At 41.6% G+C, this 26,403-nt stretch overlaps 1 protein-coding gene across 10 annotated transcripts; it reads left to right on the forward strand.

Moving 5' to 3' along the window:
• LOC119240878 (beta-galactosidase-1-like protein 2) lies at positions 1 to 25,269 on the forward strand. 10 transcript variants are annotated; one of them, XM_054693224.1, is made up of 20 exons: positions 2 to 259; positions 400 to 597; positions 3,191 to 3,259; positions 5,343 to 5,438; positions 6,904 to 7,012; positions 7,815 to 7,907; positions 9,393 to 9,474; positions 10,461 to 10,525; positions 10,628 to 10,712; positions 11,215 to 11,352; positions 12,031 to 12,111; positions 12,730 to 12,851; positions 17,402 to 17,548; positions 20,869 to 20,940; positions 21,420 to 21,507; positions 22,353 to 22,440; positions 23,154 to 23,271; positions 24,031 to 24,147; positions 24,240 to 24,320; positions 24,897 to 25,269. In XM_054693224.1, the coding sequence occupies exons 1-19, from the start codon at positions 168 to 170 to the stop codon at positions 24,315 to 24,317; spliced, it is 1,938 nt and encodes a 645-aa protein (XP_054549199.1). In that variant the 5' UTR covers positions 2 to 167; the 3' UTR covers positions 24,318 to 24,320; positions 24,897 to 25,269. The 10 variants fall into 10 exon arrangements, 8 of the variants coding, with proteins under 8 accessions (XP_054549199.1, XP_054549198.1, XP_037361562.1 ...); XM_054693223.1 differs by having other exon boundaries at positions 24,240 to 25,269; XM_037505665.2 differs by having other exon boundaries at positions 12,730 to 12,836; positions 24,240 to 25,269.
• Positions 25,270 to 26,403: the final 1,134 nt, after the last annotated feature.

Consider the following 26,403-nt stretch of genomic DNA (forward strand, 5'->3'; position numbering starts at 1 on the left):
TGAGTTCAGTGCTGCAGGTGTTCCAGGGACAGCTTGGCTGCATTCTGCCTTCCATGGGAACCTTAATTTCCCCACCATCCCCAAAGACCAAGGCCTTGCTCAGCTCCTGACTCCTCCTTTCCTGCCTGCAGCACAATCTGACTGCTCTTCTGTCCTGTCTGTTTAGCATGCAGGCCTTCCTGGTCAGACTTTTGGGCATCCTGTACTTGTCTTCAGGGTTATTGGTAATGACTCAACCCCAAGGAGACCATTTCAGCAGGTATGTGGAGAGGGAAGGATGGGAAGCTTCTCTGAACTGATGGGCCCCTTCAGGTAAGGCCTTGCTGATGCTTGTCCTGTGCATCTTCTGGGCAACTTCTCAACTTCTCTTGAACTTCATTTATCTCTTTGTCTTCACAGTTTTGGCCAAGCCTCCCTGACTCCCTCCCTCATAAAGACACGCCATGAGGGTCTGAGAGCTGAGGGCTCCCTGTTCATGCTGGAGGGCTTCCCTTTCTTGATCATAGCAGGAACCATCCACTATTTCCGGGTGCCCAGAGTGTACTGGCGGGACAGCCTGCTGAAGCTGCAGGCTGGTGGCTTCAACACTGTCACCATGTGAGTGCTGGCCCCACGGAATGTTTTAGGAATTCCCAGCTCAGACTTTATCAGGCCAGTCTCAGTGTTCACCCTCTTAGTACTGCTTCACTGTTCTTGGGATGTGAGTCTTGATATCCCAAGAGACTCAAGCTGTTCTGAAAGGCCTCTGGGCCTGAGTGTGTGTTTAACCTTCTGACTGCTGTGGACACCAGAATTGTGTGCTGGGTCCACAGTGTCTCTCTGTGGGCAGCTCCTCTGAGCACACAAGTGTCTCTTGTGGTCTCCTGTCCACTTCCACCCCAGGCTGTTTTTAAGCACCAGATGCAGTAATGGGTGGGATGTAGTTGATAGGCTGGGAATTGTTCTCTTTTCTTCTCCTGCACAGAGCCTCATCCTGGGGTGTTTGCTTCTATTATTGAACATGCTTGAGCTGTAGTTTCTCCAAGCATATTTGTTTTGGTGTTAGCCCTAAGGTGGGGTGGGGGAACAGGCATTTTGAATAACTCACCTCCGGCTGCACATAGTAGCCTCTTCTATGAGGACTCCCGAGTGCTCTAATCTGCTTTTCCCTGCAGATTCAGGCTCCAGCAGGGTCAACCTGCACCCTAGCCCTGCAGCTCTCCAACAGTGCACCCTGAGTCCTGGGTGCCAACCCTCGCACCTCCTTATCCAGTGCATGGTGGAGTCTTGGGGTTTACCAACTGCCTTTCCCTCTTGTGAATTTCATCATCCTGTTATCACTACAAAATGGACTTTAATTTTTTCCCTGTCCTTTCTCCTGGGCCATCGCTCCTAGCGTGTGCTGTGATTGTCCATTTTTCACTCAGGGTTTTTGTGGTTTGTTTTTGGGCTATATTTCACCACAATTTAGTTGTGATCGTCTGGGGGAAGGGAGCTCAGTGTCTCCACTTTGCTACCATCTTGCAGGACTCCTGTTTTCCATTATTTATAGTTTCTTTTGTTCTGTCTTTAAGTTCATTGATCTTTTATTCTGCTATATCCAACCTGTTGTTAGTCTCAGCCAGCATATTTTTCATTTCCTCCTATTAACAGTATGAAGCATTTTTTGAAGTGAATCAGTTATTTTAAATTAAATGAAATTAAATAAAGTTTTCTGCAAGAAATTTAGAACACGAATTTGTGAGGATAAATTCCATTTGTGAGAGCAAACAGTAGCCCTGGAGCTGAGAAATAGCTTTACTTCTTGGCAGAATTTGTGAGGTCACAGCTTTGTGAACCTGGAATGCTCTGTAAAATCCTGTATTTCTCCTTCTCTGTGTTGAAGAGCTCACCTTCCTGATTTCTGGGCATAGGCAGCTTCTTGAAGTAAGCATCATGGAGATATCTGATACCACTAATGTAAACTTTGGTGGAGGTGGCAGTGACAAATCTCCGGTGTGTTCTACACAGAAGACCTCGATTAAGGGACAGAGGTCCAGTCACAAGAAGCAAGTCGTGCTCAGCTACTTCAGGAAGACCACCTCTGTGGCCCCCACCCTCTGTGGCTCCCAGTCAGATGGTCAGGGTGGTCCCAGCAGTGACACCAGCTCAGTTTTCTCACATCCTGATACAAAGATTCTTTGCTGTGGATCAACAGTGTTTGAGGCACCTATTCAGTGGGATGGTATCTAGGCTTTGGTGACGATTCACCACATGCCTGCTTGTCATTCTTCACCACCCACTGGTTTTGTGACAGTCTCGAGAACATTCTCTTTCTTTGCAATTCTGGATTTAACTGTTAAATACTTCCGTGATATTTGGCCTTACTGGAATATAGAAAAGACTGGAATATCTGCCAATTCCTCACCAGACTGGCGTTTCGACTGCAGTGGAGTTTCCCCTTCATAGGTGTTTTGGCTACAGATTTCTTCTCTTTAATAATAAGAATCTCAGCCTTTGCACCCACCATTTTGCAAGATGGAGAAATAGCAAGAGTATTTTTAATTTCATATATCTTTATGATCTGGAATTTCCACTTGAGTCTTTTTTGTAGCTCTTGTTTTTCTCTTCCTTTGGTCACATTTTCCTTGGCTTATTAAAAATACGATCTATTTGTAATTTCATGCTGCGTGTCCTTTCTGGGTTTGTGTATACTGACAGATATTTCTTCTGGTAATGTGTCCTATTTTCCTGTTTCTTTGAACGTCCAGCAATTTTCTTCTAGTGGATGCTGGGTATTATGAATCTTATGTCATGGACTTCTGGATTTCATTTTATTTATTTAAATAATATTATATAACCTAGTCCTGGAAACTTTTCAGCTCTCCTTGTTTTCCATTTTATGATGAAACTTTTACATTTTTGTTGTTACAGGTTTACTTTTTTATATGCTTAAATAAATTTTTGGTTGTATACTAGAGTATATTACATACATGTATAAATTAAGTTATAACAAGTCCAGACTCATGGAAAAATATTGGCAGCTTGGATCTTTGGGCATTTGAGAGAGGAAAATTGGAAGGTAATTCACAGTGCACACATGCAGATTTGGCTACTGAAATATTCAACTTCCTTCATATAGAGATAGTCCAGGTGCTATATTAAAACTGGAGGAATCAGTATGGGTGAATAAAGTGAAAGGTTTTTATGATTCTCTTTTTCCTTATTGCAGGTATATTCCCTGGAATCTTCATGAACCGAAAAGAAACCAATATTATTTTACACAAAACTTGGATTTGCAGTATGTGTGAATGCTTAAGTTACCTATTTCTTTGCTCAGAGATGGGGTGTGACTTGGTGAGATCCTATGAAGCAACAGGGGGCACCTTACTTTGTACCTTGAGAACCATCAGGAGACTCTGATGATTTTGTTGCCTGGGCTGAAGTCCTTTGAACTGTGATTCTGTTATTTGCAGTGGAGCCTGGACCTTAATGTCTGAGGTGCATTTTATTCATGGTGTGGCTTAGAAAAAGTATGTCCTGAGAGCTATGGTTTTACTCTAACATGGGTTAATCTAACAGGAACCTGCTACCTCAGTTATATGAAGAGATTTCTAAGCTATTGTTTACAGGGATTCAAGACAGGATGCAAATAGAGTCACTATTTCTTCAAACATTTGTATGAGCCACCTGCTGTAGTTCAGACTGTCTCTGGTGGTGGAGATATCTGCCAAAAGTAAGGATTCTCTGTGGATGTGAGTAATAACATACTAAGGGCATACAACCAAAACAAGGGGAACAGATGATGGAAGGCAAGAGTGAAGTAAATTTGAAGGTTGAACAGGTGTTAGAGGGGCCTGAATGATATTTCACACAGGGGATTCAGCAAAGCAAAGTCAGATATTTTAAATCAATTCAGGCTGTGATAGCTGCTGTAACAAGTAAGCCTCAATATCTTTTAGCAATAAAGGTTTATTTTCATTTAGTAAAATCTAAGGTAACTATTCCTGGTGATCATATGTTTCTCTTACAAGAACTACTGGGAGGATTCTCAGCCTTCCTATTTTGTGGCAAAATCATCTTTATCATCGCACTTGCAAACCAACATTCTTGCCTGCATCAAGTCAGTCAGAGGTAGGGAAAGTATAGGGAAGGTTTATTTGGGAACTGAAACACACTACCTCTTTCTGTTCACATTCTGTTGACTTGAAGTCAATCACACAGCCACGTCTTTACCCATGAGAGTCTGGGAAATGCAGATAAGCTATGTGTCCAGGAAGAAAAGAGAATAGATTTAGTGATTACCTTTCCACCAGTCATTATATTTTCTGGGTACCATAGATCATGTTGTCCAGCTCTTCTTATTCTAGGTGGAAAAATTGTCAGAAATAAATCTGGAGAGCTAGGAAGTGACCACATCCTGGACTTATAAACCATCTTACAGAATTTGGAATCCATCCTTATGGCATTGGGGGGTTTTTTGAAATTTTTTTATTTGGAAATTTTTTATTTGTTTTTTGAAAATTTTTTATTTGCAAGAGGAAAAAACATGGTGGCAGTAGTTTTAAGAGACAGATTAACATAGTAGTTAAGATTTCATTGCTCTTTCCCAAATATTAGGGAGTCTCTTTCCCTAATTACTTCTACTAAAAATGTGATTTTGAGGATGCTCTAACTCCTTTAAGCTTTTATTTTCATATCTGTAAAATGGAGATATTATTGATACCTAGCTCATAGAACTATCAAATAAAATAATAGAAAATTGAACTGTAGTGCCTAATGTTGATACAGTATAAAAACTGACTTCCCTTTTGGTTGTTGGTGATGATGTTGTTATTGACAGCAATGGGAGAAACATTGGAAGAGGGTAAGAAGGAAGGAAAGCAACCAAAAACTCACGTGTGGAATGATGAGTTCTTAACCAATATGGTAGCAGTAGGAGCTCAAAGGAGTTTTACATTTAAAACACTAAGTAGGAGGAATAAGCATGATTTGGTGCTAGGTTGAAAAAGTAGGAGGTGAGGAAGGAGGAGGAGCAGGGATGATTTGGACATTTTTGCCTTAGACATCTTTCCTCCATGGTGAGGCCACTTATGATATAGGAGAGGGGTCGGGGGGGGGGAAGTAATCTTAGGAGGAAATGTTGGGGTGTGGTTTAGGATTTATAGACTCTCACATCAATGAGAAGTGAGAATGTGCCTTGACTGAGTCCATTTCTTACTGAGTGTAGGGCTACCTGTCCTGGATCATGGACTGCAAGGACTTTTGTGGGCCAGACTGGAAGTTTCACCTTCTAATCTCAGAAGAGACCTCAGAAAGAAGCGCAGCATTGATTCCAAGTCCCAGCGTTTGGTGTAAAATTATCTTCATTGCTTTGCTTCCAGGGTTTTTATAACGATGGCTTCACAGGTGGGGCTGTGGGTCATTCTGTGTCCGGGCCCCTACATCGGTAGCGACTTAGACCTCGGAGGCCTGCCTAGGTAAGTTATGCTCTGTGGACCCCTGGCCATGACTCTGTGTGGGTCCCAAGCATGTTCTAGTGCAACTTAGAGAAAAGTGTTTTGCTTGGTTTTTTAGGTAATTAAAAAAAATCTGTACTATTTTTTTTCCATTTAATGACATAAAATCAGCTTTAAAATGTTGGGGAAAAAATAAAATATTGGGGATTTTATATTTGTTTTTTTAATTGGAATTTTATTTATTTATTTATTTATTTTATACATTTTTACATCATTTTTCATTTTTGCACAATGTATGCATTTTCATCTTGGTTATAGTCCCCATACAATTCCCACCCTCCTTGTTTTGAAAACCTAATTATAAAAAAGTAAAAATCAAAATCAACAAGCAACTATAAACGAGAGTATTTGTTTTTTATAAACCTCCATGTTTGCAGTACAAATTCATAGAGTACTTTTTTTAAAAATGAAAAGGAATGGCTACTACTTAAGCAGTTGTGTTCATGAGTTTGAAATTTTGTGGTGGCAAAATAGAAAGAAATTGGGTTAGTTATTTCTTTTAAAGAGGTTAATTTTTTTTTACTTCCAATTTTTTTTAATTGTACAGTAGTAAAATACACATAACAAAGTTTACCATTTAAAATGACCATTTGTGATAATTAGTACATCCAAAATGTTAAGGAACCATCATCTATGGAATCCCCATGTCCATCATTCTCTATTTCTCCTTCTCCCAGGCCCTGGCAACCACTAATTTGCTTTCAGATAGTTCCTATGGATTTGCCTATTCTGTTTATTTTATATAAATGGAATCATAAAATATGACTTTTGTATCTGGCTCCTTTCCCTTAGCATATTGTTTTCAAGGTTTATCCATGTTGAAGCATGTGCCATTTCTTCTTTCCTTTTTTATAGTCAAATAATATTCCATTAGAGAGCATTTTTAAAAAATAACTTTGAAACAGTTTCACAAAAATCTTCCTCCAGATTAGGAGTTGGCAAACTGATTAGGTAAAAGACCAGAAAATAAATATCTTCAGCTTTGAGGGCAGTCTCTGTTGCAATGACTCAACCTTGCTGTTGTAGCAGGAAGGTAGCCATGGCAATATGTAAACAAATGGGTATGGCTGTTTTCCAGTAAAACTTTATTTAAAAAAAAAAAACTTTATTTACAGAAACAGACAGTGGATCTGATTTGGCCATTGGACTTCAGTTTGATCACCCCTGCTCTACATTATTTCATCTTTATATAGCCCTTATTTGCATTTTGAAGAGAGAAGGGATGCTTAAGGAGCTGAGCTAGTTGTAACTGAGATATAGCTTGTGTCCAGTTACAAATTTGACTGCTAAAAATGGACTAAAATTTCATAATGTACTGTTCCAATGTGACTGTGCAAATCTGGATGGTCCATGCCCACTCATATGCTTAAACTTGTCTTACTGCTATCTCCCATTCCAAGATGGAGTCTTGCCTTTTTAATCCTAGTTGGTTACTCCAGGATCCAAACATGAAGCTGAGAACAACTTACAAGGGCTTCACTAAAGCAATGAATAACTATTTTGATAAGCTGATTCCTAGGATAAAATCACTCCAGGTAAAACCCAGTTCCCCATCTCTGAAACCAAGGGAAACAATTACCTGAATTGCTTTTCTAGATTGGGACAACTTTCTATTACTCAGAAACAGGAAGCATATGTATCAGCTAAGTCAAATTCCTTATTTAAAAAATATCAGATTTTTATGTCCTGATTTTCTGTCTATCCCCACTACCTACATGCCTTTTTTTCCTGTCAGTATTCCAGGAACTGCACTCTGTATGTTTTTGTTTTATTTATTTGCTCTCCATCACCATAAATGGGGAATTAATGATAGTTCTTGAAATGTCTTGTTATTCCTTTACAAATAATAGACTATATGGATGATGTTAGGTCAGTGATTTTTTTTTTAGAAGTTACAATGTTTGATTTCTTATATACCTCTCCTGAAATAAAACCATGGTGTTATTTATACTCATTAAGTAGATATAGTGTCCCTTTTTATTTCTAAAATGCTTAGGAAAGAGGACCAGGAAGAAAATGAGTAGAGGAAAGGAAGAAATATGTAATATCTAGGTATCAAGCTTTGCACTGGGCAATTAATATTTACCTACCATAATCATTTGAAGATGCTATTGTAGATTAAGTGGAGGCAATGACAGGCCCCTGTATGGTCAGGAGAGGACTTTCACAAGGTGTGAATTACTAGGCATAGAATTGGTTCTTAACATGGGTATCCAGAGTTAATTAGACTCAGGGAAACCAGTAATGTACCTAATATATATGTAGAGAAGCAGATTGTGAAAATCCAGCCTTCACCCCTTGTAGTCTCATTCTCAAACTCATCTCCCTAATCCTCAGTTCAAAAATGGAGGCCCCATCATCGCTGTGCAGATCGAGAATGAATATGGTTCATATAATATGGATAAAAGATACTTGCGGTATGTTCAAAAGGTAAGTGCTCCTTTAGTTTTCCTCCATATTTACATATTTCCCTTTCTCACTTTGTCAGTTTGTGGAGTTATGGTTTGCATGATATTATGTGATATGAAGATGGTCCAATTTAGTTTATTCATGATTTTACATTCTAGAGAATAAACTGGAAAACTACCTATAAAACTCTAATGTAAGGCAAAGGATGATGTTCAGATATTTTTCCTTTCTGAATTTTATAGCTCTCTTTTAACTTGTGTTTATATAATACATACTTTTCTGTCCTTTTACTTTCAAAATTTCTGTATCCACCCATTTCAGATACATACCTTGTAAGCAGTATATAATCAGAATTTATTTTTTAACCTATTATGAAATTCTTGTCTTTTAAATGAGATATTTGGTTTCTTTACATTTAATATAATTATTGATATTTGTGTTTAAATCTATCGTTTTATTATTTTCTTTCTATTTGTCTGGTTGTTATAGGACCAGACAGTGAACTGGTCCTTTTTTCTCTCTCTTTTCTTCTTTTGAATTGATTATTTTTTATTGTTATACTAATTTATACTTTTATTTTTATATTTTATTTTCCATTTCCCCACTCTGCTGGCTCATTAGACATCTTTCACTTTTCTTTTAGAATTGGCCATAGAAATGACAGAATATATCCTTGAATTATTAGTGTTCATTATAAAGTAATATGTTTGCCAACTCCAGGGTAAAGAAAATACCCAAGAAAAATTTAATTGCATTTTTCTCCCTTCTATTTTAAGTACTATTGTTGTCATTTCTTTTAATGCCCAAGACATTAATTTTATTATATAATTATTTAGATTTACCCACAAAATCTGCTTTTTGTTGCTTTTCTCCCATTCTGCATCACTGAGCTTTTTCTTCCTTACCATTTTCCTCTCCCCGAAGAATTTTTTTGTATTTTCTTTATAAATATAGGTATGCTATTAACAAATTCTTTCACTTTTTGTTTGTCTGAAAATGTCTAGTTTGCCATAATTCCCTCCCCCCCAAGTTATGTTTATTGACGTAAAGTAGGTTAACATCATTGTATCTCCTCTAGGAGTTACAGTTTCAAATATCTACTAATATACTAATGGCCCAGCCTGTCCGCCACCAGTGCCCCAACAATCCTTTATGTTCTATCAGGACTCTTTCCTTCGCCACCCCTACCACACTCTGTAACAGTGCTGAAGGACAGAAGAGGAGATTTCACACACACACACACACACACACACACACACCACACACACATCAATACATAGTACATACAATGGATTCAGCTATAAAAAAGTGTGAACTCCTGCCATTTGTGCTAGCACTGATGGACCTGAAGAGGATAATGCTAAGCAAAATAAGACCTTTTTTCCTATTCATCAGTTCCAGTTCAGTACTTTTATTGCCATCACTTTTTTCAGAGAAAAGCAATCCCACAAGACCAGGAACAGTTTTTTTTTTTTTTTTTTTTAACTTCACTGAATTTCTCCACAGGCCCTGGTGAAGAGAGGGATTGAAGTGCTGTTCATGACTGCAGATGGTGGACAAGAGCTGTCAAATGGCCACTTGAAAAATGGTGCACTTTTGGTTTTGCCCTATATCTTCTACTAGTTAAGTCTGAAATAGAGCTGGAATCCCTTTGAAGTGTTCCCATTTCCCATGCATGTGTCCCCATAGTGTTTAGCTGAGTGGTGAGCACTGAGTGAAGGAGTCTGTCTGCCTACCTAGCTGCCCACCAGCCATTGCCCCAGGTATCATCAATGAGGAACACTTGCTCCATCCTCCTTCACCCTCCTCCATCCTCAGGGCCCAGAACCAGCCCAACTGGGACCAGAGTAAAGGCCATCTCTGGTGCCGATGTGCTTCCTGAGTAACTGGAAGTGGATGCAATGCCCCCTACTGAGCAACTGGAAGTGGACACAGTGTTAGACAAATAGTACCAGACCCAGCTCTCAGGGGGTAAATAAGACTAGGGAATAAAAGCAGTAGAGAAACATGGGATAGAATTATGAGGAGGAATACACAGAAGGTAATATGTGAACAAGTAGAGCCAGAGGTCAATGATTTTTGGAATTTTTAATTCCAAACAGTTGCGTCAGGAACTTTCTCCTCTGCTGGTCTCTCTCCCAGGCTTCCTGGTGGCCCATCATCTCATTGGGGAAGAGGCAGAATAATGCTCTAAAGGAGAACTCAGGAGATCTATAGTCAAGTCTTAGGTCTTCGGTTAGTCACCTCTCTGGGCATAATTTCTTCTCTTGGATTTTGGTCAGCATAATGTGGTTTATTTTAAACACCCTTATTATTCTCTGGGTCATTCATTGCAAACACTACGTGAAGGGAGTTATTTGAAAAAACTTCATCTTGTGCATCACATACTTACATGGTACAAGTGTAGCACCACATCTTTGTTGGTGACCATGAGCTGTCCAGCCTGAAAGTCTGGGAGGTGCAAGTGTGGGAAGAGCCAGGCCCAGCTCTCCAGTCTGAGCTGAGGGCCAGTTTTCTGCGCGCAACTTTCAGTGCTTGTAGCGAGACCTGATGAGCATTTCTTCTCCTCCACAGTGCTTTCCACTCTCCACATGAAGGATATAAGTAAAAAAACCTATGAATCACTCTATTCAATTCAGGTAAGGACCTTAGATGGTTGGATTCCCAACAAACCAACCAACCAACCAACCAACCTTCTAAATCACAGCAAACATTCAAAACCAGCCCTTCATTTTTCTCAGGGCCGTAGCCCCATATTGATGATGGTGTACACAGCCAGCTCTCCAGATGTGTGGGGACTGCCTCGGCATATTCCAGACTCACACAGTGAGTCCTCTTTAGTTTCTTTCTTGGGAAAAGATGACACAGATGACATTTGCCTGTGTTTTCCTCCCTGCTGATAAGTACACTTGATAGGTAAGGGCAAGACTGATAGATCTTCCAATTTTATAAGTATCAGTGAGGTTAAGTAGACACTTTGCCTACCTCTGTTCAAGTGAAATGACAACACACACAGGGCACCCCAGATGTAATGAAATTGAGATTTTAGGGTGGAAGTAAAATGTTCTCTGGCCCCAGATTATCTGCCATGTCCTTCCTAAAGAATTAACAATGGTCAATTAAGTGTAAGGCAATGTTCCTGGTGCTGGGATTTCAGGTCAACCACTGTGAGAAGTTACTGAGTACTGCAGAAACACAGAGGTGGACCTATATTTACCTAAGATGGAGATGCACAAATATTTAACCTGTGCAGCTTGAAAGTCCCCCACGCAACTATTTACTCTGTCAGACCTTCATTCTCTCCCACTTTCTCCTTGCTTCCTACCAGTGTTAATGAAAGACTTACAAGAAATGCTAGGCCTTCAGTTCTCTGTCAACTTCTACATGTTCCATGGTGGTACCAACTTTGGCTTTATGGGTGGAGCTAAATTTTCAGATTCCTTTTTCCCTGTGGTCACCAGCTATGGTAAGTACTTGTCATCCACAGTTGTCTCCAACCTAGGCCACTCTGCCATTTGAGACTGGGCCTCTGAAAACAATCTCCAGTACTATTACTCTACTTACCTTTATATAGGCTGGGGACTGAAGGCTTGATATTCATTCCTTTGACAGGTCTAGAATTTATCCATCACTGCAGTCTAGACCATCTGGGACTTTGCAAGCTGAGACTTTGGTAGCTTAATCTTGTCTTTCCTCTCTGCAGACCCTTGTTCTTAGAAGTTAACTGCAGAATCAGTGACCTTGGGTCTCTGACAGCACCATGGTATTGGTTAATTAGGTCTTGTCTACACTACAGCTCTCCCAAGAGAGCACATGAAAAGTCAAGGGTGAAAGAAAGAAAGAATGCAATCAGCATTGCAAAAGACATCGAGCCAGGGAATCTGAGTAGCTGGGCTCTCTTCCTGGTTTATTAGCTCTCCAGGGGCTGGTATGCTTGGCCTCCTATTGAAAGCCCTGGGAAGCACCAAGCTGTTTCTTAGTTTGGACTAACTAGGATTTGGCATTTTCTTGATTAATGCCTCAATTTTTCTTCGCAAAGCTGTTTTATTAAGGGTTGTTTTGCTCAATACTAAACACTCATCTCTTCCTTTGTTGAAGTTGTGACTTTCTAGGGAAAAGTGACAAATTTCTTTATGTTTTTCAGACTATGGGGGACTGCTGAAAGAGAATGGAGATTATACACCGGAGTATTTCACATTTCAAGAGTTTTTTAGCTCTTATCTAGGTACCCAGCATCAACCTCCTGCTGAATGCTAAGTCAGCCCCTTAGGGGTCTCTGCCCTATGAAGAGGGGAATGAGAATAGAGAATGAGGAGAGATGTTCTTTTGGGGGGATGTTCACTATGCTCTAGTTTATTTTCTCATTAGGCACCATGGTTTCCAATATGCGCAAGATACAGGGCCCACCCTGGAGTCACTCAGCAGCTAGCTTAGTCTGAGTTGCTTCTTAGAATCCTTTGTGGGACTTCTGAGAATTTACCCAGCACTATTAGATTAAGACTGTCTTGTTTAAAATGGGGAGGAAGGAGCGGCATCTGGCTATATGCATATCTTGCTGGGCTTTAGGACAATCTGATGAGTAGCCAAAGTGTAGAACTGCTGGCCCAGTGGTAAGACTGAGGTGCCACCTTCTTTTCCAGCACAGCCTGGCACACAGCCTCAGAGCCTATAAAGTCCCACTCAATCATTGGCCACCCTGCCTCTTTCTGGAATTGAGAAGACATGTCCTATCTGTGACCAGTTCCTTTATTCTTGGTGGCTTTGGGATGGCAGAGTACATTGTGCCCCAGGATGGGTTGGCAGAGGGTCCTGGTATGGCCCAACCTCATGATTTTTGTTGCAGGGCTCCCCAAGACCGAACTACCAGAATCTCAGCCTAAGGTTGCATATAAGTCACTGACTGTAACACACTTCATATCACTGTGGGACATCATACCCTACCTGGAGGAGGTAAACATGTTCTCGGTATGGAAGCTTTGGAAAGCCTTTAGGCAGAAGAGAGAGGAAGGAAAGACTTAGCTCAAAGAACAGGGCGTCAATCATTAGGGAACAAAAGCAATCCTTAGCAGTTTTGGTTCCTTCTAGTTCTGAATAAGAAAACTGGGATAAGAAAATTTAAATTTGAAGAACTGTGAACATTTCAGGATATGGGAGGTTAACTGAGACCAGATCCCCTACTTTCTGACATTGGTTAAAATGCAGGTATATTGATGGGCTCTAGAGCAATGATTTTTAAATTTACTTTGATACATTTATATATTGAAATATGCCATTATAGTGATATTTACCACATTATATAATTATAGTACAATATTATAATAATGTGCATTAGGTCTCTATGGGCTTTTTAATGACTGTTACAAGTTTTTGCTACTAAGCACCATCCGTTTTATCTACCCACTTCCAACCTCTGGCAAACACCATTTTACTTTCTGTTTTTTACATGATTGGCTTTTTTGGATTTCACATGTAAATAGTATCATACAGTACTAGCATTTCTCTGTCTGACTTTCCCATATGTTCAGGGTCCATGATGTCATCTCAAATAACAGAATACCCTCCTTTCTCCTGCCTGAGTAATATTCCATTGTGTATATATGAATATTGGGAATAGTTCTGTGATAAACATGGGAGTGTGTGTAACTTCTCAAAATCCTGTTTTCAAGTCCTTTCTCTATATACTTAGAAGTAGAATTGCTGGGTCTATGGTTGATCTATTTTTAATTTTTTGAGGAATCTTTACTTTGTTTTCCACAGTGTTGAACTAGTTTATATTCCTACCAACAGTGTAAAGGGCTCCGTGTTGATCTTATCCTCACCAGCATCTGTTCTCTCTTATTTTAATTTATGATAACCATTCGAATAGGTATGAGGTAATATCTCATTGTGTTTGTGGTTTGCATTGCCCCAATGGTTAGTGAAGTTGAGCATCTTTTATTTATTTATTTTTCAAATTTATTTATTTATTTATTTATTTTTTGTGTAGACGGTCTGGGGTGTAGGCCAGAGGTGGGGAGGGGGGGCATGATAGGATTCACCAGAGACACAGTGGGGAGCAGAACAGGTAAATTTACTGAAATACACTGCAAAGAGGAGCAGCGGCTGTGACAGGAGAGGTCTCTTGAGTCATATATAGTTTAGCTCCCTGCCCGGGGATTGAACTGAGGCGATAGCAGTGATAACACTGGGACTTAACCCCTAGGCCAATGGGGAGGCCCCTTGAGCATCTTTTATATGTCTTTTGGCCATTTTGATGTCCTCTTTGGAAAAATGTCCATTTAGTTCTTCTGCCTATTTTTATTTTATTTTGTTTTTTAAAAAAAGATTTATTTATTTATTTATACAAGCACTGGGTACAGTCAGAAGCGCGGGAGGGTGAGAGAATTCACCAGAGCAAGAGCGGGGAACAGAACAGGCAGACTGATGAAATACACTACTGAGGGGAGCAGCAGGGCGGCAGGAGAGGTCTGCACGCCATGTGGGACCCTCGCCGGTAGCCAGGGATAAAAACAGCGCTGCAGAGACTGCGGGCAGCTTCGCAGCCCAGCGCTCAACTGCAGCGCCACCAGGGGAGGCCCCTATTTTTTTTTAAAGATTTATTTATTTATACAAGAACTGGGGTACAGGCCAGGTGTGCGGGAGGGTGAGAGGATTCACCAGAGACAGAGCAGGGAACAGAACAGGCAGACTGACGAAATACACTGCTGAGGGGAGCAGTGAGGGAGACAGGAGAGGTCTGCATCGCCATGTGGGCATCTCCGCGGCCAGCGGGGATTGAACCAACACTGCAGAGGCTGCGGTCAGTTTCACAGCGCTGCACTCAACCCCCTGGGCCACCAGGGAGGCCCTTTCTGCCTATTTTTTTTTTTTTAGATTTATTTAATTATTTATACAAGCACTGGGTACAGTCAGAAGTGCGGGAGGGTGAGAGAACTCACCAGAGACAGAGCAGGGAACAGAACATCTGCCTATTTTTTAATCAGATTTTTTTGTTAAGTTGCATCAGTTTTTAATGTATTTTGAATATTAACCCCTTGTCTGATGTATGGTTTGAAAAATTTTTCTCCAATTCTGTAGGATGCTTTATCACTTGTTAATTATTTCTTTTGCTGTACAAAAGCTTGGTGTTTCATGTAGCCCCAATAGTCAATTTTTCCTTTGTTGTTTGTATTTTTGGTGTCATGTTCAAACAAGCATTGCTAAGATTGATGAGTTTTGTACCTATGTTTTAGCATATTGCATTTAGTTGATATGTCTCTTGAGTCTCTTTAAAGATTTTTCCATCTATTTTTTAATAAAATTTGTTGAACAAGCAGAATGATTTGTAATGCAGAATTCCCTGTACTCTGGGTTTTGCTGATAAGATCCCCATTTGTAATGTCTTTATACTTCCTGCATTTTCTATGAACTGGTAGTTGGAACTGGATGCTTGTTGAGATCAGATAGAATTTTATTTTTAAATGTTTCTAAGTGTTCTGCTATACTTTTTATACCTCATATCCCAGCACATACTGGCTGCTTGCTTCTGTTTTCATAATTGATCAGTGGGTTCAGATATTAGCCCAAATTTATCAATTTCCCATCAGTTTTTTACCTAATGGTTTCATTGATCATTGATGATTATTCCCTATATTCATTTTTTCCCCCTTAGGCTTTCAAAATAGCTATCATTTTTAATTCTGTAATTCCTGCCACATTTATTTTCTTGAATTCTTCTACATAGAATCACTTTCTTTCACCAACTATCTTGTTACCTAGATGTACAGAAAAGTCAGGACAAACATCAAGTATTTTCTTTTATTGAGATAATGAATTTATTCCCGCATATTCCTGAAATTTTGCTTTTGTTGTTCTTTGTTTAATTATAAACTCACAGATTTTAACATATATAGCATGTTTTTACCCCACTATCATCATTGTTTTTTGATGTACAAATAGTCCCATCTAAACCAACAAAAGCTCCTTTATTATCTTTTAAATTGAGGTAGCATTGTTTTACAACATTGATCAGAGGTATAGGATCTCCCCCCTCAGGTGTTCCTTTAAGTCAACACCTGTGTCCTCTTGATATGATTCTAGTAGTTTTGTTATCTTCTTGACTTTTTGGTCCTCCTGGATGTTTCACGATGTGATATCCTCTGTTTCTCCAAGGAGTTCTGGTAGGCAATGTTTTTATGCTACGAAGTTTGAGATATTTTAAAGTAATTTTGGGAGTCAAATGATCGGGTTTGCATTTTAGAAGGATTTAGTAGCTATATATCAATTTAGTAGCTATATGGGGCTTGGATTAGAGTGGGGCCATGCTGAAAATGAGCACTGAAACCAAATAGAAGTTGAGCTTAGATAATGGGAGAGAAGAAGGATTAATAAAACTGATATTTGCAGACTCTAGTGGAGGGGGTTACTGGTTGATGGGGCTTGTTGAGGAGAAGGGAGAAGATATTGTCCATGTTTTTCACCTTTCTGATTGGATGGTTGGTGTTGCTATTTAGAAAGGAAAGAATAGTATGGGGAAGGTGGTAAATATAGCTTGGGAATATTGGGTTGGATCTTCCATGGAGAAGTCCAGTATACATGAGGGTAAATAGAGAGGGAGTGCTTTAGGCCAATGTTAGAAATGAAGAGTCATGAATAATTGTTAGGGGGAAAGGATGTCCTGAGCTAACTCCATACAGGCTTTGTGGACTCCACCCCTGCGACACTGGGAACTACAAATCTCATGATCACCAAAGGGAAGGTTTTGAGGATCTGAGGGTGGAGTTAAGCAACTAGGCTCTTGGTTTGGGTATTTAACTGGCCAGGTGGCCGGGGTGGGGGTAGGAGGCTAGGGGGGTGGGGGTGGAGGGGGAGGGGGGAGAGGGCTTGGCCACCAGGCCTGCTAGGTTTTTTTGGCAGCTCTGTGGGTCATTGAGATTCCAGGTCAGTGGGTAGGACGCATTTACGAACTTATCTCCCTCTTTTTCTCCCAGAGTTACTCATTTCCCATTTCCCCTTCCCTTGTAAAGAAACCTTTTGTGTGTGTCTGCAGTTTAGCATTAATAAGTCCCCTTTAAGTGCTCGGGTGAGGATCCACAGTCAGGCAACCCCATTTTATATCGGGGTTTGCCTGTAACATAATCATGGTCAGTTATACCATGGCTTGGATAATTTCTCTTCGTGAATAAAGAAAAAAGGAGAGAAGGCCAAAGATAAACAGAATCTGGTACATCAGGAGTCTAGTCCAGGCTTTATTATGGATTGATGAAAGTCCCACAAATCATTCCCTTTTCTTGACTTCAATCTTTCCATCTTAAAAAAAAAAGAATACTTTGTTGGCAGCATATGCAGAGAAAACAAATGGCAATTTACATATGATACCTAATCATGACTGTTATTACACATTCTGTTTTCTTTACCCCTGTCCCAAAGCTCTTGGGACCATCCCGCTGGAGAAGTGGGGTTTGGGTGTTGCTTTCTGAAATTCTTCTTTCTAGTTGGAATCTTTATCCCGTTTTTTGCTCCTTTCTCTGCCTCAGCCATTCCGGTCAGTCAAGCCAGTCACCATGGAGAACCTGAATGTGAACGGTGGGAGAGGTCAGTCCTATGGCTATATACTTTATGAGACTGTCATCTTCAATGGAGGCTTCCTGACCTCAAGGAATCATGTTCAAGATCGGGGTCAGGTAGGGAACTGGTGGATGGGTCCTGCTAGTAAAACTCTATAGTGCTGCTAAAGTGAATGTCTAAACATAGTCAAATCTCCTTTTGACTTTCAAGAAATCATCAGTTTCTTAACCTTTGTTTCTTCAATGATATACTTTACATGTTACCTGCTACCAGAAGTCTAAGGTATGTAAACCTTCCCAGGGATGGTACTAACTGCACCCTATTGGAGCAGATAATATTTTAGAGACCTGGAAAGAGCTTTGGTTATCCCTGTACTTACTGCACAGCAATCCTTGAATTTACATAGCACATTCCAGTTAGCTCTTCTCATTTAATTTTCAAAGTACCCATCTGAGATATTTATTATAAATGAGGAAATCTTAGAGAAGTTAAATGACTTTCAAAGGACATTTGATGGAGAAGCAGTAGAGCCAAGATTGAAGGTTTTACCATCTCACTCTCAGTTAAAAGGTGCATTCTTCAGGTCTTGGAATTTTCTTTCTCTTTACTCCATCTATGCTATCTGTATTCACTTCTTCCAAGACTTTTTGGTGACTTTACTCCACCCTTCCTTCTCCTCAACTGCAGATTTAATTTTTCCTGTGTTTCAATCAACATTTCTCTCTCCTAGACATTCCAGTTTTTCAAACCCAAACCATCATGTTTAAAATCATTAGCTTTTTTTTTTTACTTTTAAGATATATTTATTTATGCATACAAGAACTTGGGTATAGGCCAGAGGTACAGGAGGGGGGTGAGAGGATTCACCAGAGACAGAGTGGGGAAAAGAACAGGCAGACTGACTGAAATACACTGCTGAGGGGAGCAGTGGGCAAGTCAGGAGAGGTCTGCTATGCCATGTGGGTCACCTCCCTGGCCAGGGATCAAACTCATGCTGCAGTGGTTGCCATTAGCTTCATAGTGCTGATGCTTAACCTCTTGCACCACCAGGGAGGCTCCTCATTAGCTTTTTAAATAAGCCTCATCCTGTTTTCCTCACATTGGTTCATGGACTCACAGTCTGAAAATGGCCCCACAGCCCCCTCCTTATTTTTCCTTCATGTCTACCTTCAACTTGCCCAGTTATGGGGCACATTATTCAGTTGGTTTTCTTTTAAAATATGGGCTGTCATTGCCTCAGAATCATCTTGGTATCTTCTACTATAGTCTGAACCTCATAAAAGAACTTCCTGTTTCAAACAGCTCAGCTTTACCCTCCTTCTTGCTAACACCCCCCGCCCCCACCCTTAAAGAGCTATCAGAGTATCTCTCCAAGGTAAAAATCCATCACATCACTCCCCACTTAGCAACCTTCCATTGATTTCCCCGTTACTTATCATCCTGTCAGTGAAACAGACTGAATTCCGCTCTTGGTTAGGACTTGTCATTCCCTTTTCTGAGCTTCCCCAGCAATCTGTGTGAAGCTCCATGGTAGCTGTTGTGAACATTTTACCTCAGTTTTCCTCAGTGGCTGGGGCTGTGTTCTTTTAATTTTTATTATTATTTTAAAATTTATTTATTGTTATTGAAGTACATTGTTCTACATCCCTGCCAGTGTTTTGACAGTATAGAATTTCCCCTCTCAGCTGTGGTCACCATAGTCCTCCCACCACCAAACCTTGGTGACCCCTTTCCATATGGAAATACTTAGACATTCAGCGTGTGTTCAATAAATGATTATAGAATATACATACTTTACAATCAAACTTAAAATTGAGCTTAGAATATGAATTATGTCTTCTGTATACTACAAATACTTACCTGTAGGTTTTAATTTTTCTAATTTCCCAGTCAACTCTCTTGAAAAATTGTGTTATAACTCCATTAATCTAGGGGGCAAATTATGTATCCTCTGGCCCTATAAGGCTAGAGCAGAGAGCCTTCTGGGTGGCTTAATTTGAGACTGAAGCAAAATGGTAGATAACAGAATAGATTTACTTTGAGGTTATCAGTAAAAGAAGATATAGTGGTGAGGGCAGCCTTTCCAGAGAAGAATCTGGGGAGACCCAGGCTGGGTCCTTTACACAGGTGAATCCATGTGGGCAAGGCAGGCAGACACTTGCTGCACCTAGACTCTACCACCCACACACCCACCTCCAACTCCTTTCCCCGCACCCCGCACTTCTCTCACAACAGTCATCATCTTCCTTCCTTTCCCCTCATTCTCTGCAGGTCTTTTCTCTCTCTCTCTCTCTCTCTCTCTCTCTCTCTCTCTCTCTCTCTTTTTCTCTTTCTTTCTAATATAGTAATTTTTAATTTTTTACATAATTGTTCATTTTTAAATAATATTTGCTTCCCTCACCCCCTCAGGTGTAGTCCCCATAGAGTTTCCTTCACCAGTGCACCCGTGCACCATCACCTCAGTCCCCTGTGCTCCTCCCTCCCTCCCCCTGACCCCTCTCCCTCCTCCTCCCGTACAGGATGTCTCTGATTTATAATTTCCTGTTTTTGCTTTGTTGTGTTTTGTACTGTTATTAATTTTTTACACTGATGTCTTATTTGGTTTTCCTATATTCCTGCTATAATTGAAACCATGTGATATTTTTATTTTTCCTTCTGGCTTTTTTCACTGAGCGTAATTCCTTCTAGCTCCATCCACATTGCTGCGAATGGCATGAGTTTATCATTTTTGATTGCTGAATAATATTCCATTGTGTATATATATCACATCTTCTTGATCCAGTCATTTATTTGGGGGCATTTGGGTTGTTTCCAGGTTTTACATCTTGTAAATAGTGCTGCTATAAGCATAGGGGCAGGTCCTTTTAATTCTGTCCTTTTTCTCCCTGTCCTGCGGTGGCATCAGGGCCTGGATTTGCTTACAGGTACTCTTGTCTGGACTTGGCCTCATCCAGCTTATTACTGCTGCTTTAAATTTGTTCCATGGGACTTCCTTGGTGGCGCATGGGTTAAGTCTCAGTACTATCAAACTATCGCCAGCCACTGTGGCCTTAGTTCCATCCCCTGCCAGATAGCTGACCCACATGGCTCAGCAGACCTCTCCTGTCTTGCCAGCTGCTCCCCTCAGCAGTGTATTTCAGTAGATCCACCTGTTTTGCTCCCCACTCTGTCTCTGGTGAATCTTTTCATCCCCTGCACCTCTGGCCTACACCCCAGTTCTTGTATGCATGAATGAATAAAATCAATTAAAAAAATAAGTAAATAAATTTGTTCTATGTTTACAACTTTGTGGTCAGTTTGTGATAAAGTTAAATATTTAAATATTGTGAAATAGTTAAATATTCCATTAGAACTTAATCCTTATCTGCTTTTCGAAGGCCCCTCTTCCCCCCTTTATCGGTAATGATCTAATAGTACTTTCCTCTTTCTTTGGCAGGTATTTTTGGATAAGAAGTTTATGGGCATCCTGGATCACACCAACAATCAAGTGACTATTCCCAGGAAAAATGTATATAATCCAATGTTACTGGACTAATAGTTCTAGTGCCTGCCTATGTCCCGGGCTCAATTGGAAGCGTGGTCTGGCCCTGTGATAGCCTCCTTTCTCGGCCGCTGGCCTCTGGGTTGTCCCTGGAAGAGGGGCCCAAATATGGGTATAATTTCATCCCTAAGGTACAGTTATATATGTTTTGGGGAAGCAGGACTTTCGTCTTGGGAACTCACTATCCAGAAACTGGGCCTCAATAGTGTCTGGTAAAATGTTCAAGTGACTGCTGTAAGGCCTGCCACAGCATGGGGGTGGGGATCAGTAAGGGGAACAGGAGCTCCAAGGTTTGCCTGATTCCAAGCTGGAGTTCTGGAGGGTTCTGAGTCTTGCTCTCTGGCAGTCTACCTGCTTATGATCTCACCATAGATTCTGGAAAGGTCTAAGAGGTCTATAGGAGAGTATCTGTGTGGTCCCCACTCTGGATGGTCTATCTTGGACAGGGCTACAAGGACTACATGACATTGAGTATCCTGGTGGAGAATCAAGGCAGACTCTCCTCAGGGAAGAACATCAATAAGGAGAGAAAAGGTGGGTTCCATAATGGAGCAACTTGACATCTTGCGGCATCTAATTCCTGTTGCTTTTACTCCAGTCTGAAGACAGTTCTGGCAAGGTATGTGGTTTGGAGGAGAACAGCATCTCCTGGTCATGAGGCCCCTTATATAGAAACTGTGACCTGTCCTGCTAGATCCTCACCCCAGCCCAAGTGTTTCCTCTAGTTCCCAAGCCAGCACATTGCCTTTGCTCTTTGGGAGGTTTTCAAAGAAAGCTATAGAAATGACCTTGGAGAAAAAAGTGGTTAAGAGTCCCTCCTTAGCAATTTTTTTTAAATGAATTTTTCTCTATTTTTCTTAAAGATGATTTATGCATACAAGAACTCGGGTACAGGTCAGAGGTGTGGGGAGTGAGAGGATTCATCAGAGATAGAGTGGGCAGCACAACAGGCAGATCTACTGAAATACACTACTTAGGGGAGCAGCGGGTGAGACGTCTGCTGCGCCATGTAGGTCACCTCCTTGGCTGGGGATCGAACTAGTGCTGCAGTGGCTGCGAGTAGCTTCATAGTGCTGCATCTTAACCCCTTGCACCACCAGGGAGGACCCCAGAGTACTTTGATCTATGCAAAAGTTTAATTATCCCAGAGCCTATGCTAGGCAGACTTGGCAGGAATTGCAGTGCCTTTTGTGCTACTGATGGAGAAGTCACAGGCACCACTCTAGAGACTCGCATGGGCACACAGAGGAGCGACCCAGGGAGGGTTTTGCAGTGACCTTCTTTCTGATGAGGTCAGGAGAGGCAACACTGTCCATAGTCCATTCACATCTCTGCATCCTTCTTGCTGTCCTCACTTCCCTTTCTTCCCTCTCCTATAGGTTTAACTGGGGATATCTATCTTAACAACTCTCCATTAAGAAAATTTAAAATTTTCAGCCTGGAGATGAGTGTTAAGTTCATGAAAAGGTGGGTATAGAAGACATTGACTCATTAATTCCTTAATGATGGGAAGCGTTTAGAGAAGGATGGAAGCTCAGAGACATTCAGACCAACCCTTTTGCTTTTGAAATAAGAGAGATGGAAGGGATTATGCTAAGCAAAAATAAGTCAGAAGGAAAAAGAAAAATGTCGATGGTCTCACTTATAGGGGGAATATAGGGAAACTGAACAAAGGATCAGGTAAAAGACAAAACTTGCAGGCAAAACCATAGATCTGAGGCCTACAGCAAGAGAGGGGGATGAAAGGGGGGTCAAAACAGGGGAGGTAAGAAAACAAGGGGACTATTGTGATGGCCATGGATGATACAGGGCCAGAGAACTTTGGGGACTACAAATAAATAAATAAATAAATAAATAAATAAATAAATAAATAAATAAATAAATAAATAAAATAAATAAATAAATAAAATTAAAAAAGAGACAGAGAAAAAGAGGGAGACCCAAAACAAGAGAAGTGACTCATTTTCCAGAATTGCCCGGGGCAGTGTGGAGACTGTCCCCTCATTCCCTCAACCCCTGGTCTGCGGGCATATTTACTGCATCACATACCCTGAAAGGCCTAGGCCTGTCCTACAGAGGGGGTGCGAGACTTGAGCAGAAGAGACTTGCCTCAAAAGTCCTAGCAGACACCTTATGAAGGTGGGCATGACCTTTTTCATTGGTGCTCGACTCTCTCTCAGGGGCATTCCTAACATCTGGAAACCAGTCAACTACCAACCTGATATTCAGGGCCCCGCCTTCTTCCTCGCTTTCATGACTGTTTTTAATCACCCCAAAGACACCTTCATAAAGCTAGAGGTTAGTGATTTTTCCTCCCTACCTCTCTCCTCCCTCTCCTCCTTCCCTACCTCAGCACCTACAGCACCTTGGAAAACCAGCACCTTGATGCATGGACCTTATCCTGAAATTTAAGGTTTGGGGGACCTCCCCTGCTCTACAGTTGTCTTAGAGGCTGCGTCTTCTCTGGTGCGAACTAGGGTGGGTGTGGAAGATGAACAAATGTGGCACAGATGTGAGAATAGTGTCTCGTGGTGATAGCTGTAGAATCCACTGCATGGGAACTTTAGTTAGCATGATCAGACCTAACCCAAGATGTTGAGACCCTAAACCCCCCACGCACTCACCATCCAGCCTAGAGATGTTGTAGGTGGGAGTCCGGTGCCCACTTACTGCCACACCTGAATTGCTACAGCTCTAATTATGTTTTGGGTCCAGGTTAATTTGATGAATACCTGATGGCAGATGGAAATAAAGCCCTGACTTGGGTCAGATGAAGGGGAATGATCCTAGAACTTAGTACCCTCCTTCTTGAGGCCTGAGGGTTGAGCCAGTCCCAGGCCAGGGTTTGTGGTATAAAACTCTCCCATTGTTAATTATCCGTCTTGTCTGAGTGTGTCTAAGGCTACAATCTGGTGTGTCTATGGTGTACTCGGGGTGTGTGTATGTGTGTGTGTCTAGTATATGGTATACTAGTGTGTGTGTGTGTGTGTGTGTTCTCCTCTTGTGTCTTTACCTCTACAACTCAGACTGTGAACCATTGGTTCCAATTCTTTTCAGGACTGGACAAAAGGAGTAGTATTCATCAATAGTAACAATCTGGGGCGCTACTGGAATAAAGGTCCCCAGGAGACCCTCTACCTGCCAGCACCCTGGCTTCGACCTGGAACAAATGAGGTGGGCTCCCCCTGCTGCCCCTCCCATCTCCCAGTACACCTGCTTCAGGGGCAGCTCTTGAATCTCATGGCCACCCTATCTTCTTCTTGCAGGTCATCCTGTTTGAGGAACTTAAACCTGGTCAACAGATTCAGTTCACCGATAAGCCTGAGCTTGGTGTGATAGCCTGAAGGGTAATTTGTAACACCTGGCACGAGCATTCTGGATCTTCCTGGTTGAAATAGACATGAAGAAGACACAATGTGTGCCACCCCCCAGGCCCCAAACCTTTCCTCACTGCCCTCGTATGAGAGCCAGTGTTTGTCTTAATACCTGTCGCAGCTCCATTGGTCACCCCCTCGGTGGGATGACCTCCTCTAACAGCGTTAAGAAGCTTCTTGCCTTTTCTGAGCCTTATCACATTTCCCTACTGCTCTTTCTCCTCCTGGCATGTTAGATGATTCTCAGGCTTTGTTTCCAGGCCCCTTTCTCAGGTTGCCATGGCAGGGGAGCATGGCCTGGCCACCGCAGGTGAAACATTGCAGGCTTTCTGTGTCTGCTCGTAGCAGGATCCAGGGCCTGTGCCTCACCGCCCTTAAACTCCTGCTGTTGGTAGCAGGATCCAGATATCCTGTTGGAGAATCACCCATGCTCTGGGGGAAGTGTTTGTGGCACTAGCTCTCCAGCTCTCTTTCCTGCCTGCCTGCAGCTCTCCTGCCCTCCCAGACTGCGAATGTGACATATAATCCACCAGTCTCTTTCTTTTCCAGGTTATTGAATCTTGAATTGTGTGACATAAAGTAGGAATGGATTGAGTTGGGTCATTCCAGCACTGGGTCCTTGTGTGCTAGCAGTCCTGACACTCTGATTGCTGGGATGCCCCTGACTTCTCTGTTCACCTCAAGTCCTGATTTGGGTCTACTTCCTACCCAGTATATGGCATAAGGTAGCTAACCTGTTTCTGATGCTCACAACAAAATATGCCTCCTCAGTGCATACTCTGTCGTATTACAATAAAAGCTGTTTCATCACCAAATAGAATGTTGAAAAATAAATGAGATCCTCATAATACTTCAACCCACAAATGTACATCGGAAGCATAAGTGGTTTTCCAATAAATCAAATAAAATATAAAAGTTAATGCAGGAAATTATGGTTTGTGTTTTCCATTTGTTTTTGGTGTTGAAAAGTGTTTTGCTTTTACTTCCCAATGCACATTCTATACCATTGCTTTTCCACACTCAGGTGAAACTCTTAGTTCTTTGAGACATATGCCAACCAGTTACCCCATCTAGTACCTCTTCTAACCATTCTCCACCTCCTGGCCACCACGCTAGGTATGGGATTTACAGTGCTTGCTGACTGTTCTACTCCCAGCCTGTCTGCACATGCCCTAGTAAAGGGCAGAGGGAACTGGCTAAGTGCTGGGGTTGATCCATCTGGGCCATAGCAGGCTGAAGGAAGGGCCAGGGAGCTTCACCTTTGAAACTGCTGCAAATTCCATCCTGAATAAATAGCCCCTGGGGTTAGCTGACAAGCTTCTGGGATACTTGAAGAGCGTGTCACCATGGAGGTGAGTTGGCGCTGCCTGGAGGGCTGCTGGGGAGATGCAAGTCAGATGAAAGGGAACTACAGTTGGCCCCAGGCTCTGGGAGCTCTGGTGGGGGCTCCAGGCTCAGACCAGCTATACAGGGATGTGGTGTCTCTCCTGCAGAGAGTGAAATTCTGAGGTCCTCCTGTAAATGCGGGGCTGGGAGGGAAGCAGCACCCATGTAGACAAGGACATTTGTAGGAGGGGAGGGATTGATTTATTTATGCACACAAGAACTGGGATACAGGTCAGAGGTGTGGGGGGTGAGAGGATTCACCAGAGACAGAGTGGGGAACAGAAGAAGCAGACTGACTGAAATACACTGCTGAGGGGAGCAGCAGGCAAGTCAGAAGAGGTATGATGCACCATGTGTGTTGCTCCTTGGCCAGCTGTGGATGAAACTCGTTCTGCAGAATAGCTTCACAGTGCTGTGCTTAACCCCTTGCACCACCAGGGAGGCCCCAGAATCATTATTACAGTGTCTTTTGCATATGCATTAAAGCCTTGAAATGAAAATTCTCTCCTCTCTGCATCTTAATCTTATTTTTAAAAAAAATCATTAAAATATAGAAAGTAGGGCAGTGACTGACTTCTTGTGCCTGGCAAGATGCTGTTCTGGCAGGCCCCCAGCCAACACAGAGGTGCAGAAACCATAACCAGCTTGTGAACCTGCTTGTGTGCAAGCT

Source organism: Talpa occidentalis, unplaced genomic scaffold, assembly GCF_014898055.3.
Source record: "Talpa occidentalis isolate TD23 unplaced genomic scaffold, MPIMG_talOcc4v2.1 talOcc4.12, whole genome shotgun sequence".
Lineage (NCBI taxonomy): Eukaryota > Metazoa > Chordata > Mammalia > Eulipotyphla > Talpidae > Talpa > Talpa occidentalis.